The sequence below is a fragment of the Tenrec ecaudatus genome, chromosome 5, assembly GCF_050624435.1.
Source record: "Tenrec ecaudatus isolate mTenEca1 chromosome 5, mTenEca1.hap1, whole genome shotgun sequence".
Taxonomy (NCBI): domain Eukaryota; kingdom Metazoa; phylum Chordata; class Mammalia; order Afrosoricida; family Tenrecidae; genus Tenrec; species Tenrec ecaudatus.
Window position 1 is genome coordinate 32,620,588 of NC_134534.1, and position 16,294 is coordinate 32,636,881.

Consider the following 16,294-nt stretch of genomic DNA (forward strand, 5'->3'; position numbering starts at 1 on the left):
TTAAATTTGTTATTAATAATTTATCATTGATTTCTATATTATATAATATCTATATTCCATAGGGTCACCTTTCTTTAGAATAGAGATGAGTATGGATTTATTTTAGCTGATGGGCTGGATGCTTGTCTTCCCAATTTCTTGAAATCGATGAGTGAATGTATATAGCTTTGAAAACATTTTTCAAAACCTCCTCATTGGTATTTCATTTTATTTGAATCAACTATCAATGCCCATAGAAGCAACAGACAAGAAATCAAATAACATATTGCATTAAGAAAAAATATTCTGCAAAAGATTTCCTTAAGATGTCAAAAAGCAATGATGTCACTTTGAGACATAAAGGACATGTGGTCCAAATCAGGGTATTTTCAATATATGTGCAAAAGTTGGGAGATCAGAAAGGAAGTCCAGAGTAAAATGAATGCTTTCAATGATGGTTTTGGCAAACAGTGTTCAATATACATGGACTGCTGGAAGAACAAATTAATCTGTCTTGAAAGAAGTACCTATAGCTAGAATGCTCCTTGTAATTAAAGATGGTGAGATTTTAACTCTCTTAATTTAACTTATTATCAGGAGGGACCAATCCCCGATGAAGAACATTAAACTTAATAAAGTACAAGGCCAATGAAAATGAGGAATTCGGTGAGCTAGACTGCCACAGTGGCTGCAGTAATGAGCTCAGACTTGCCTGTTACTGTGAGCATGGGCCAAGGTTTGGCAACAGGCTACCCTATTGCACATGTGGTCGCAGTGAGTCAGACCTGACTCCCCACTACCTGACAACAACAGCTTTCAGGATATTCAAGAAAATCCTATTTTTAAGAAATTGTAAAGAATGTATAATAAAGAACAGCTTTTAATAGATTGTCTTCTTGCCGCCCAGCTACAGAGTCCCAATTGTGTGTATCCTAGCTCTTATTGGTATTTATTAAACTTTGAAACTGTATTTCTGTCTTTCTTCTCTGTTTTAGATCTAATGAAGAGAGTAGGTTAAATATAGCCATTTGTGTGGTATACTTTGATATGCTAATCGTTCTGTGACCAAAAATCCCGATCAGTGTTATCAGGCTCTGCCATAGCTGTGATGTTCTGTAATCTTCCAAACAGAGATTATTGGATCGTCAGGGAGCAGTTTCACATTGTACTCCTGGTCCGACTTGCATTGTCACCCAACAACAGGCTTCCAAGTTCCTGAAAATCTGGGACACTGGTTCCAGACTCTACTTCCATCCATCCATTTCCAATCCCATACCCCCCACCACGACCAACATTTGTCCTAGTCAATTAGACTGCACAAAATGTTACAACTTATTTACCTTCCTTTTTAAAAATCTGAAATTTGAGCTTTGTCAGTCCAATTATGCAAATATATTTAATTCCATTTTCACCACAATGCCAAAGGAGGGTTTTATTTCTGGCTTGCTTTCCTTCTGCCCTCCGGCATCCAAAGCAAATTTGAAATTCATTGGAAAGCCATATTTTTCCATTTTCCCTTTTCAATAAAATAAAAAACAACTCCCACTTATTCTTCAATTTTTATGTCAGTTGTATCCTTATTTTAGACATGTTTCCTGTGTCCCTCCAGACTTGATTAGAGGTCATGACATCTATCTGTCCCCGACTTCTATAGCCATATCTCTCATGTCCTAATGGCAACTGTGCCTCTGTTTGTCACATCGAGCCTGAGAGGTTGGAAGGTCCAGGTCTTCTCTATATTCCCGGTACCTGGTACACACCAGGAACCCCAGGAATGTCTGCTGAATGAATATCCAGCAAAATTTGCAACTTATTATTTAGCACACTTTTGGAAATAGTCTCTTGGAAAAGCAATTTATGATGCTGGAGAATTCTACTGAAAGAATACATGAACTGCTAAAACGCAAACAAATGAACAAAACCCATAGTGCTCCTTGGAGGCAAGGATGGCAAGACTTTGTCTCATGTATTTTAGACATGTTGTCAGGAGAGACCAGTCCCTGGAGAAGGACATTGTGTTTGGTAAAGTGGAGGAGCAGTGAACACAAGGAAGACCCTTGACAAGATGGATTGACACAGTGGCTGCAACAATGGACTCAAGCATAGAAATAATTCTGAGGATGGTGCAGGACCAGGTAGTGTTTCATTCTGTTGTTCTGTTCGTTCTGACACAATGGATCAGAAACGACTTGATGGCACCTATCAACAACAACAACAAAAACAAAAACAACATTGCTTCGGACCTAGTAGTTTGGCAAGACTACAAAATCACATCTGTAACCTGAATTTGAGGGCAACTATGTTTGTTTGTTTTTCCTTCTGGAGAGAAAATGATGTCACTTCTATGTTGAACTTGTACTATGCATCATGGGTAACTAGACATGCTCATCACGTTGTGGTTTTGCTTTTTGCACAGGAAGATTATTACCACAGCCCAGAACTCCCTAAATAAAGACTGAGAGCTTCCTATGCCATTCACTCCTTAGATGCAGCTAGATATTGTACTAGATAAAGCTGAACTTTTCTAAAAATTGGGTTACTTTTGTTAGTAACACATTTAAAAAAAGACTTTCTATATCAATATTGATTTATCAATTGTAAAAAGGTATCATATTGATACAAGATACCAGTAACATGTGTGCAGGGGGCATAAGAAAAATTGCCTCATTCTCCTCTAAACCTAAACTGCTCTAGAAACAAGATTATTAGAAACAACACTGAAACATTTCTTATATAGAGAAATTAATAGAAAATAGAGGGAAAAAGGAGATCCTAGTTACTCTAGCAACAAAAACACAGAAATACCTATGGAGTAAAATTAGGAATATAAGTAGTCCATGAATTATGAACTTCCATGATCTATTTTTATATGTATCTATATTTTAATTGAATTTGTATGTAAATCAGAACAGTTGTGTACAGGTCACATGTAATCATGATTTGTAAGATGTTTGTCTTAGTATACAGTACATACACTAAACACAAAAATGAAAGAAATACTTCCCTGTACACTAAAGCATCTTTGATTCAATAATAATAATTTGATGCATAGCACAATTAGCATCCATGTGTGATTATGAATTATTGTATGTACCTTGAATTTTTATTATAATAGGCTTTAAGGGACCTGGTTCATAATCACAGGTTGTATATAAGCTGGACATTTGTAACCCAGGAAATGCCTCTATATAATAAACATACGCAGATTTATATTGATATCTCTACCTAATTCTCACATTACATCCAAGCATAGAAAATATTAAAAATGGATACAGCTTGAATTCTCTCTCAAGAGACTCCAGAGTCTTGTGAAAATCAGAAATTACAACTTCAAATGCAATTATGTAAATTTATAAATGCAAATTAGAATTTTTTGAGAAACCTTGAAGAGTAATAATCTTGTTGATGTAAGTTCTCAACTGTGTGTTGAAATTAGAAAGATAAGGGAGAGAAGGTTAAAGAATTCACTCCAGTCACCATGGACTCTGTAAACAAAGAAGAATGCTGGACAGGCACCAGATGGGCACAGCCTTCTTTAAGTTTGAAAACTACATGTTCTGATTAGTTTTATCACAAGTGTTGTTTTTTTCTCCTTCTGTTTGCCACAAAGAAATGAAAGGCTTTCCACAACATACTAAAGCACAAATATGGATTTCCTTTAGTCATTCAGGAATGTAAAGCTAGCCACAATGGTAATGAGTAATGTTATGCTTGTTTGTGTGCTATAAAGTATGTGCACCAGAGGAAATCAACTTGCTGACTTACCCTAAAAGTAAAACCTAGCTTTGTGCTCAGTAATCTACCTTGTTACAAAAGGACACGAGTTTTCATTAATGATGTCACATGTCTCTCTCCTACCACTATTCAAAATAAAGTCACTTTTGGTTTTCTGAGACAAAACAACAACAAAAAAACATAAACAGTGATCTCTTACTGGACCCTGTGAAAGTGGTATTAGGTTTAAAGCATGGTTACCAATTTCTTTACCCACTTTTTCTTTTTATACTCTGTCTTTTCAGGCTTAAACAAAACTTACTGTAATTTAGTTATACTTATATAATTTAGTGATTCAGTGAACACCTCTGAGAGGTCTAAATGCTCTTTAGTAGCCTTCTAAAATATATATTAATTTCACCTCTTTCTTGCCGTTATCAGTTTTTGTTGCAAACAAAATAGCTTTATGTAGCATAGAATCTAACAGGCTTCGTGATCATTGATGCAGAGTTGCTATTATGGTGTCCCACATTTGCACATAGAATAAGGGAGACCACAGAAGAATGAATGCATTTGAATTGTGGTGCTGTAGAAGAACATTAACAGCACTGTGCATTGATAAAAGAACAACCTGATCTGTCTTGGAAGTACAGTCAGAGTGCTTCTTAAGGACAAAGATGGCCGAACTTCATTTTACATCCTTTGGACATGTTGCCAGGACAGACTACTTCTTGAAGAAGTACATTGAGCTTGGTAAAGTGGATAGGCAGAGGAAAAGAGGAAGACTTCAAGGAGATGGATTGACACAGTGGCTGCAACAATGGGCTCAAGCCTAGGAACAGGGGTGAGGATGTCACAGGACTGAGTAGTGTCCTTTCTGTTGTGCAGAGGGTCGATATGGGTCAGAACAGACTCAATGTAACAACCACAGCAATGCCTTCCCTTGTACTGAAAACCATCTTATTATTGTTATTTTTTGGTTTTGGCAACCTGCTATAGGGGCAGTGAATTATTTACTATTGCATTTCTAGCCAAATTCTCTGTCACTCCCACCAAATGACCTTTTCCTGCCTGGGTCTGATGAAGAAAGTGAGGGAAGAGACTCATAGGATTCAACTCATAGTAGTTGTGAACGGGATTCATTATCATTGCCATCCTGCTGGCCATAAAATGAGTCCTCTGAGAAGCAGCAGGTGAGGGATTTCATTACCAGTCAAAGCTAGATTTGGAGCATGTTGTCAGGACCCCAAGATGCCTGCGACGTGAGTGATTCTCCTTGATCCAGAAGACAGTGCTGATGTCTGAGGAGCGGCAGGACAGCAGCAGAGCTTGAAAACCAACTGGCAGATTTCCCATCCACAAAGTGCTTTGCGGGCCGGAAGCTGGTTTGTGGAGTGGGATGCCTCTGCACTTAATTGGGGGAGCTGGGCTCGCTGACACACTTTTCATAGTGCCCTCTAGTTTTCACATGATTTTTCTTCTATCTCTGTACCTGTTGTGTTTTAGGGTTGTTGTTTTTTTTTCATTCAGACAGTTCCATTAGTACAAATGCATAGGATACCAAGGACGATGTTGTTTGCGATGGCTTTCAAACCAAAAAACACAACTGAACTCATTACTCATGAGTTGACTCGCACTCATAGAGATGCTGCAGGACAGAGTAGAGCTGCCTCTGTAGGATCCTGAGGCGGCAACTCTGAACATTCCATCTTTCTCCCATGGAGCGCTGGGTGGTTTCGAATTGCCAGCCTTGCAGTTAGTAGTCCAGCACACAATTCACTGTGCTACCAGAGCTCCTATCTCCAAAAGCTTGATACTTGAAAAGGATTAATGGAAAAACTTACCAGGAGACCAATAACACCCTTGATACTTTTTAAAGGTTTAAACCATGGTTAAATTTGGTATCTGTTGTCAGCAATGATAGGAAACGCTGCTCCCCTGGGATTATAATCTAATGAGGTGATATATCTCACAAAACAAATGCAGAGTTGAAGTGGCTACTGGGCTGTGAACGTAATGACACAGCATTATCTTTGGGCAGCTATATTCTTGTTTTATTGTCATTCTAAGATCTTTAGACTGTTGGTCCTGTCCTCAATGGGCCTCCCTTATCTCTGACAAGTAATGCAGTAGTTGCATCACATGCAGACACCAACTCCCAGCTGGTAAGGAGAGAGAATTGTGGTGTCTCTTTAAGAGGTAAACTATCCCCTAGGATCTCACAACACTTATCTTCCTTAGTTCACAGCTCTGCTCACCCTCAACCTTTAACCAATAACTGGTGGCATACAATAAGATTACTGAGATTGATCAGAGTTTAAACCTGATTTTGGATTAGGTAATCGTCTCAGCTTTGGTTAGCAAGTGACAGGGAAGAAATTATCACTGGATAAGCTATCAACAGTATCCTCTATATTTCACTTTTAACTTTTCTGGCACCTTAGCTCTCTCCTTTTTATTCAGTAGATATTGATTGGTAAAACAGATTAATGGATAGGTAGCTTGGTTCCATGCATTTAGCGCATATAATAAAACCTATTGCATTAGAACAACTATTTCACCTGGTCATGCCAGAGCCTCAGAAAACTATATATGCAGATACATTCTTTTAGTGCCTGACAAATCCTCCTCTCATTCAGCTGGTGTTTATCATGATCATCTCAGTATATATGGGGGACCTCTACACATACTTTCCCTATGAAATCTATTACATTTACTTTTTAAAGAGTATTATTGATGCTGTCTACTAACTCTCTCAGTCTCTTCTGTATTAATGTTATTTAGAAAATATTTACACAACTCTTATTATATACCAGGTACAAATAGTAAATCATTAACCCTGTTAAGAACTCTCTGAGCTTGTTATAGTTATTCCCTTCATTTCAGATATAGATGCTAAAGCAAGTATGCAAAGTCACTTGCTCAGATCACAGAGTTAGTGAAAAGTAGAACCCGGTTTGAAAACCCACAGAAGAAAATGATTTCAGGGCCCTGTGTAAGAAAACACTGTCGTCCTCAAGAAACTTCTTTTAAAAAGATTTTTCCACGTGGGCTAGACACCTTGTCTTTAGTGCTAGGAACCAGGATGTGAAAGTTTCCCCTAGCTGTAATGGTATGTATGAATCTGATGAGTACCTAAACTTCAGCATCGTTTATTTCTTTATGATGCTTAAGGAATTTACTGATTGTATGATTTTCTATTTTATAAGTCTTTTGTTTTGTTTTTAAACAATTGTGACCTAAATTTCATAATAAAATAAGGTAGGAGAAGCATATAGTACTCAAATTCAGGCAGATTGTTATCCGTAAGGATCCACATAACACAGAAATATTTAATTATCTTCAAAGATATGTCATAACCTTGATATTTTCACCCTCTTGATGTATTTTAATGGCTCTATAGTATGTATCCATAACATAAAAAATCTCATGCCATTGTTCCAGTAAACCAACATTTTAGAGTTTTGTTACTCAGTGAAGAGAGTTTCTGACTTTAAAAAATGTATGTATTTCTCCTGCCAAACACTCTTCCAGTCTCAATAACAGAATGCTAGTCTACTGGGCCAGGGACCCTGAAGTAAAAACCAAGGAATGCTTGCATTAGAACCCTTTAGTGAGTCTTGAGCCTTCAATTTGCCTTCAAATCTAGTAGTCTCATGAAGTTTCTGGAGTGGTTTGCATTGGTTCTTGCTTCTCAAGGCTGAAAGAAGTCATGCAGCATGGGGAAGATGGTGATGGAGTAACACATACCAGAGGGACTCCGCAGAATTCAGCCCAGGAGAGTTGCTTAGAGGGAAATTCAACACTGCTGGAATTCAGGAGGAGCATCATAAGGATAAGTTGGCACAGACCCACAAGGTTTTGAGGGGCTGGGGGCTTTTGGCTTACCTCAGTGGAGGCTGGCTAGGGTTTGATTTTAGCCCCTCCATTGTCTCTGCCAGAGCATGGACCATATGGAGCCCCTAAAGGGGCTTAATCTTACAGTCACAGTTTGCCACTGCCTGCCTCAAGGCACGGACTAAACCCTTGCAGCTGCACGGGCAGGGATCAGGGGTTCAGCTACATTGCTACTTTTGTTTCCCTCTCTTCTCTCTAGGCCCCCACAGTCTTGGAGGGCTGCTCAGTGGCTCTTTAACAACACAGACACAGATTGCCACCTTAGCCTCCTCTGGCAGGGACTAAACCCTTGCAGTTCCAAGGGCAGGGATGGGAATCAGCTACATTGTTACTTTTGTTTCTGTCTCTTCTCTATATCCCCTTACAGTCTCAGCAGGCATACTTTTAAATTTTATTCTCCTCTTTGTCTCTTTCCTGTTCTCTCACACTCCACTGCTGACCTCCAGACCATTCCCCTTAGCCTAGGGCATTTACACCTGTACCACACCCAGCTAGGTGACCTCCACCCTGTGCAGCTAGCCCAAGGCTGGTGAAAGCCCTTCCGACCTCCATCAGGGGATACTCTACCCAACTTCTTACCAGGGAATTCCTGCCTATGTGCCTGGGGGCCTAGTGCAGCTCAGCCAACACTCATCAACTTTCCAAGCTGCAGCAGGAACCTCTGACCAACCTCCCCAACACCAAAGCAGAAAAACCCAGCAGCCTTCTGGGGAACTAGCCTGAAAGGGAAGCCACAGGAGGTTAAAGTGTTAGGTTAATTCCATAGTGAAATTAGCTTTAGGCAGTTTGAAGACACATTCCTACAAGTCTCACAGAGAAAGCCAGTGCTCTTTGACACCATGAAAAATGGCACCTGGTTCCTCTAAAACAATGCAACCAAACAGCCATCAGCCCCAAAGATCTCAATGAAAAAAACAGGAGAAACAAAAGGCAATGGCAGAAGATGTCCTGAACATAATAACATGCATAGAAGAAGCAGACATTGAGCTAGCTGCCACAGAAAGAAATTTTCAGTATGCTGCTTGGAGGCATACAGGATATGAAGGAAACAATACAGAAAAGGGTGAAATAATAGAGGAGATAAAGGCCATGCACAAAAGGGAAATACAGGAGCTTAGGGAGGAGATAACAAAAACCACTAGCAGAAACACAGACCTCGAGAATCGACTGGGGAAGGAGAGAACCACATCAGTGACTTGGAGGACAGACAAGCAGACTTTAACAAACATGAACAAAAATCTAATAAGATCATCAGAGAAGCTGAAGGAAACCTAAGAACTAGGTCTGATGCTAGGAAGTGGAACAACATTACAATTATTGGCTTACCAGAGGAAGACACAATAAAGAAGCCATCTACAACAATAGTGAGAGAATTCTTGGAGGAACACTTCCCCAGCTTAAGGAATGAAAACCAGGCAACCATTCAGGAGGCTGAAAGAACACCAGCTAGGCTGAATTCCAAGAAAAAGTCACCAAGGTACATAATAGTTAAACTATCCAACTTTGAGAAAAAAGAAAAAATCATGAGCGCAGTGAGGGAAAACCAAAAATGACATATAAAGGTTCACAAAAAAGAATATGCTCAGACCTATCAGCAGAAACTATGAAGAAGAGGAGAGAGTGGAAAAACATATTCCAAAAATTGAAGGAAAACAATGCAAACCCAAGAATACTCTACCCAGCCAAATTATCGATCAAGATCGATGGAGAAGAGTGTTCACAGTAAGGGAAAAACTCAAAGAATAAGTTAGAAGAAATCCAGTCCTACAAAAGATCTTAGCTTCCCTGGTGTCGTTGCTTTTCTGACCTCCGGAGTCAGTGTAAACTCATAGCAACCCTGTGCACAACAGAATGAAACACTGTCCCGTTCTGTGCCACCCTCACAATAGTTAGGTTCAAGTTCATGATTGTAGCCACTATCTCAATCCATCTTGGCAATGGTCTACCTCTTTCTCAGTGCCCCTCTAAATAGACACCAAGCATGATGTCTTTTTCAAGGGACTGTTTTTTTCTCAATAACATGTCCAAAGTACTCACAATGAAATCTTGCCATTCTCACTTGTAAGGAGCACTCTGGTTGTACTTCTTCCAAGACAGATCTGTTTATTCTTTGGGCAGTTCCAGGGAACTTTCAATGATCTTCACCAGCACCATAATTCATAATTCCAATGCATCCATTCTTCTTCACTCTTCCTATTCAGGGTCCAACTCTGACATGCATATGAGGCAATTGAAAGTACCATGGTTTGAGTCAGGTACATCTTAGTCCTTATAGTGATATCCTGATTCTGCAACATTTTACAGATTTTGTGTAGCAAATTTACCCAGTATTATCAAATGTATCATTTGATTTCTTGACTGCTGCTTCCACGAGCCTTGATTGTGGATGCAAGATGAAATCTTTGAAATTTTCAATCATATCTTCTTTTTTTATAATTGTCATTTCAATTTATTTTTTTTAAAAAGAAATTCCTGAATGAGTGGTTGTTGTTATTAATTTATATATTTTTAATCATTTTATTAGGGGCTAATACAACTTTTATCACAATCTAAACATACATCAATTGTGCAAGTACATCTGTACATTCATTGCTCTCATCATTCTCAAAACATTTGCTCTCCACTTAAGCCCCTAGCATCAGGTCCTCATTTTTGCCCCTCCCTTCCCGATCCACCTTCCCTCATGAGCCCTTGATAATTTATTAATTATTATTTTGTCATATCTTTCCCTGTCCAACGTCTCCCTTCACCCACTTTTCTGTTGTCTGTCCCTCAGGGAGGAGGTCACATGTAGATCCTTGTAATCGGTTCCCTCTTTCCAACCCACTCTCCCTCTACCCTCCCAGTATCGCCAATCACACCATTGGTCCTGGAGGGATCATCCACCCTGGATTCCCTGTGCTTCTAGTTCCTATATGTACCAGTGTACATCCTCTGGTCTAGCCAGACTTGCAAGGTAGAATTTGGATCATGATAGTAGGGTGTGGGGGGAGGGCAGCATTTAGGAACTAGAGGAAAGTTGTATTTTTCATCGTTGCTACATTGCACCTTGACTGGCTCATCTATGACCTACTGGTGCAGTTGAGAGGATTTCGTTTTCTTTACATTGAGTTGTCATCCACACTAAAGTTTGCAATCATTATGACACATTCTTCCTGGCTGAAAGTGAGAAGCAGTTGAAGGAAGCACTTGCTGATGTAGATTAAGGGTTTCAGCCTTCAGTATAAATCACAACTGAATGTTGTAGTTCAAAGGAAACCCAAATCCTCACAATTGGCCCACTAGATAACATCATGCTATATGGAGAAACGATTTTACTTGTCAAGGATTTTATCTTCCTTGCATCCACAATCAAGGCTTGTGGAAGCAGCAGTCAAGAAATCAAATGATACATTGCACTGGGTAAATCTGCTACACAGCGTCTCTTTACATATAATCCAGCTTTTCTGAATGTTTGCTCAGCATACAGATGGAATAAGCATGGTAAGAGGATAGATACAACCCTGACACATACCTTTCCCTGACCCGTGTACTATTACTTATTTCTGTTAGAATGACTGCCTCTTGATCTAGGTACAAGCTCCACATGAGCACAATGAAGGGTTCTTTCCCATCCCCATTTTTCTCACTATTATCCATAGTAGGTTATGATTCACTTTGGCATTAAGACACAGTGTCTTTCTAGTATTCCCTGATTTGAGCCAAGGCCCATATGACATCAGCAATAATATCCCCTGTTCTGAAAGAGGCTTGGATTTCCGGTAGTTCTCTCACAAAGAATTTGGATGGTCTTTGGCAAAATTTTACTTGCATGTGATATCAGTGATATTGTTCCATACTTTGACAGTCTGTTTGGCCACCTTTCTTTGGAATGAATATAAGTATGGATCTCTTCCAGTCAGGTGGCCAGGTACCTGTATTCCAAAGGTCTTGGCATAGACTTGTTAATGATTCCAGTGTTTCATCAGCTTGTTGAAACATTTCCATTGGTATTCCATCCGTTCTTAAAGTCTTACTTTACACTAACACGGTGGAGTCACCTGATCTGGTGTCAATTGAAGGATTAAAAGTGTAGGGGTGGAGTCAAGGCTGTCAATCTGCAGATAGCCAATCAGACTTCTGTATGGGCATGACCTTCTCCTGAGAATTCTGTAAAATCTGATATTTCCTCCTTGGAGGCAAAAGACACTTCTCTCTCTCTGCCACTTCCTGGGAGACACTGCGGAAGACAAGCCACATGGACGCAACCAGACCTTGGAAGCCGGAGAAGCCACAGAGAGACCCCTGCCAGCGCTGAGATGCTTACAATGCCACTGGACCCAAAGACTTTCTACCCACTGGCTTGTGATTGTCCTGCATTTGGCTTCATTGCATGTGTTTTGTGAGTCTGAAGAGGACTTTATAAATTGGTATCGGACATATGGGCTAATATCAGACTTATGGCCTTGGCCTGGACTGGATTGGGATGTTTTCTCGATGTTCAATTCCTCTTGTATATACACTTCTCCATTATATACATAATGCGTGTTTATGAATTTGTTTCTCTAGTCTACCCAGACTAACACAAGCACCATAAGTGCAGCTTGGACTTACTCCTTCTCTAACAAACCCTCACGATTGTGAGTATTATGTTGATTTTGAGAATTACAATGAGTTATCAATTCAAACATAGATGTAGAATGTTGTGCAAAGAATGGTTGGTGTCAGAAAATATAAAGAAGGATGTCGTGTAATCCATACAAAAGGCTGTTGTCTTTGAGATTAATCAGTATGATTCTTAGGTTTTATGTCAGCTTGACTGGGCCAGGGTTCTCAGCAGTTTACCAATTAACATTTAGAAATCCTCTATGATGTGACTTAACACAATGTAATCAATTTCATAGTGGGATCTGCGACGAACAGTCAATACGTTGTAATTAGATTAAAGTGGGATGCCCTACATTACAGCCCTGATTCAATGTAAAGGAAGCTTCCCTGGTGGTATGACCTGTTTACTATATAAGTGGACTCTGTAGAAGAGTTTGTTTTCTTTTTGCTGGGATGGTATCTTGCATCCAGCGCATAGACATCGGGTTCGTTTGACTTAAGTCAACAACCAGTCATCTTGCCAGCTGATTCTGGAAGCTGCCGTGGCTTGCCGTTTGACTTGACGCATGCACGCCTACTTTGGATTCATTTCCCTCTCCATTCACAAATCTAACTTGCTGACCTTGGGTCCGTATCTTGGGTTGATCAACCGTTTAAACTGTGTGCTAGTGAGGAAAAGCCTCCAGCTTAATCTCTGACCTATGGCCTTAGAACCTGCCTGGACTTGGACTTGCCTGTTTGTGCAACCATGTTAATGTTTTTCTTTCACTTATATACCTCTCTACATGTCACTGGTTTAGCTTCTCTAGAAAACTCAGCTTAATCAGCAAGTCTTCTTCACTTTTAGCAAACAAGGTGGCATTTTCTGCATGTGCAGGCTGTTAGGGCCTCTTCCTCCAAACTTAATGCCCCACACATTAGTCCAGCTCCTCAGATGATTTGCTCGGCAGAGAGAATGAATGAGTATGGCCAAAGGCACATCTTGCCTGATTTTAAACCAGGCAGCTTCCCCTTATTTTATTGAAAGGAATGCTCCTTGGTCTATGTACAGGCTCTATTTCCATTCTTCACAATTTCATCCATAACTTGTTTGGTCCACACAGTTGAGTGATGTTATGTAAATAAAACACGGGTAAACATCTTTCTGACATCCTCTGCCTACAGCCAAGTACCGTCTTATGTCAGCACTGATAGCCCTCTGTATGTGTCCACTTGTGAAGGTGGCTTGAATTTTTGGTAGCTCCCTGATGATGTACTGCTGCACCCGTTTTGAATTACCTTTAGCAAATCTTTTTGTGTTTGGTATTAATGCTATTTTTGACAATTGCTACATTCTATTGGTTCACTTTTTGGGGGGTACAAAATGAATCTCATTAATATTACAGGTAAAGAATTTGAAATTTAGAGAAGTGTGTATAGCAGAATAAAATAAAGATCGCAGAATAAAATTTTAAAGCATTAGAAGTAGAGTATTTGAAAAGAACTTAAAAATGATCATGAGGCTAAATATTAATAGAAATTTTACTAAGATCTAAAGGATGAAACAAGTCACCCTACCATAATAGAAAAAAAAAGCTGTCTTGTAATTTTATATTAGCAGAAAGAAGAATTCAAAATCAAACTTTTCTTAAGTCCAAGAAATCTGGTTTTGCTTGCTTTGGACCTCGCAGCGAATGGGGACACACCATCTCCTCACAGCAGTGGGACTCCAGTTAAGTTTTCTCTCCAGCTTTGGTCGATCCACTACCTGCCAGGCCCAAGGCTAAATCCACTTTGACTTCCTAGAACACAGAGGTTGTAATGGTAAATCCTCTTAATAAGAATATGGAAAATCTTTGGAGATTAATTTTTACTCAGCAAGATATAATTTCATCCGTTTTTTTTTTTTTTTGCTTAACAGAGCTATATGAGGGGGCACCCCCCCGGCAAAACCGGAATTGCTCTGGGTGGAGCAAAGCTTTCAGAGAACACATTTTTCCCACTTGGAGAGCATCAAGCAGCGCTCTCTGGCTTGGTGCATCCAGTGACGTCACCTGGGTAGGTTCCTTCTGGTTACAGTGAATTTTTTCTTAAAAGCAGTTTCACTTGAACCTCGTTTTTTTTGTGATGGCTGATTTCAGAGAACAGTGTGTGGCTGTGAACGTCTGTTTCCTGCTCAGGAAAACTGCTGCAGAAACTGCTGTGATGTTAAACACAGCTTCCAAGGGTAGAGCTATGGAAAAAAATCAAGTATATGAGTGGTTTTCTCATTTCAAAAAAGGTGAAATGACAGTTGATGCCACACCTTGTTATAGACATCCGTCAACTTCCCAAACAGATGAAAATGTCTACTCCTAGTGCATTCAGACTTCGTTCCACCAGGTCAGACTGTTATTCTAGCTTTCTATTGAGGTTCTGAAAAGATTGTGTAACAGTGTGTGACCTAAAAAAGGACCTGATTTGTGGCAGGCAGGGGACTGTTTTTGCCACCATGACAATGCACCTGCTCATGCAGTCCCGGGTGCACCAGTTTTTGGCAAAAAAAACCCAGCATGCCTCTCTTGCTCCATCACACACACACACACACACACACACACACACAATTTATGTTCCAGTATGATTTGCAAACTGTGCTTATTGTCCTAGAAGACAATTAGAATATTTTGAATTTCAAGACAGATCTTCTTAGATGATCCAGCATAACCAATTCTCTAGCTCAATATGCCATGTCTGAACTTGGGGAAAACAAATGCAGAGCCTTCCTAGCATCGACTGTTCAAACCTCATGACAGCTCCACGGGAATAGGGTGAGACTTTGGGCTCCTGTCAGGATTTCCCATTGGGAAAACCCCAAGAAGCAGTTGTTTGTTTGTTTTTTTCAAACCAACAGCCTTATAATATTTATTGTTAAACTTGATTAGGAAGCAAAAAAACAAGGAGTAAACCAGATTATTTTCCAATAGAAGTTCAATTCATCAGATGGGGACGAAAGTCTTAATTAATGATTTGAGCCTGGGAAAATGCGGCCATGCGTGCCACCCTTCAGGAGGCTCCTTACAGACCCAGCTTGGTTCTTCTCCAATGTCTTCTCTTGGAGTTGTACCTGATTTTATTACCGGTTTTCATTCGAATCCATTGGGGAATTGGCCGATTGTGCTTCTGTTTCTTGACCAGGAATCTCTTGTTCCTGAAAGTCATATGAGATGACATGGTGAAGTTGGAGCAACACCACACTCAGGATGGCAGAGAAACCGAGAGAGGGAGGAGAGGACGGGAGTGCGTTTTCCATACTGATCTAGAAATTTGCTATGAGTTGGAAGTGATTTGATGGCAGTGGGATAGAGTTATGAGGAATAATAAAATGTTACGACTTAAAGCAAACTGTGGGTTGCAGGCTAAATGTGCCTTGCAGATGGTTTTTGCATAATTAGCCAGCTAAACTTGGTTTCATACTGCTAAGTGACTGAAAAGAATATCAAAAGAAGACAGCTTATTTGTACTGAGTGCTCATCGTACTATAAGCACTGAGCTGAGCCTCCCTGGCAACTCTGTGAGCGAGGTGCTATTCTTCACCTTCTGATGAAGAAGCTGGAGCTTCCAGTGGTCAAAGGTCACACAGCTAATGAGTAGTGCAGCTGGAGCTCAAATGCAGAGGGCCTTACAGGGTGCCTGTGCTTTTATCCTACTTTTCTGTATGAAACTGATCTTTTCAGTTATCCATCAGTGTCAGTGCTATGTTAAAGCTGAGACATGAGCAGCATATCAGGTGACTTGGGAAGTCACTATGTCACAGAGAAACAGTGAACACTTTATATGAGAATGAAGCATCGTCCTTACCTATTATTATATAGAGATAATATTCAATTACCTTCAATTAAACAAAACAGAGTACTTCTATTCTTCTTATTAGATTTGCATTACAAAAAAATACACACACACTCAATCATGTTAGTTTTAAAATTTTCACTAAAAATATATTTTTGGAAGGGGAGGGAGGGGGGAAAGGGGAACTGATATCAAAGAGTTCAAGAGGAAAGAAAATGTTTTGAAACTGATTATAGTAGCAATTGTACAATTATGCTCAAACTATTTGAATTATGGAATGTTATGACATCTGTAAGAGCTCCCAATAACATGA

The 16,294-nt window shown here is 39.8% G+C and overlaps 1 protein-coding gene across 1 annotated transcript; it reads right to left on the reverse strand.

The window, feature by feature from the left end:
• Window positions 1-15,196: 15,196 nt before the first annotated feature.
• On the reverse strand, window positions 15,197-15,366 carry LOC142448680 (large ribosomal subunit protein eL39-like). Its single transcript, XM_075550594.1, has one exon. The coding sequence runs from the start codon at window positions 15,364-15,366 to the stop codon at window positions 15,211-15,213; it is 156 nt and encodes a 51-aa protein (XP_075406709.1). The 3' UTR covers window positions 15,197-15,210.
• Between the last annotated feature and the right edge of the window lie 928 nt (window positions 15,367-16,294).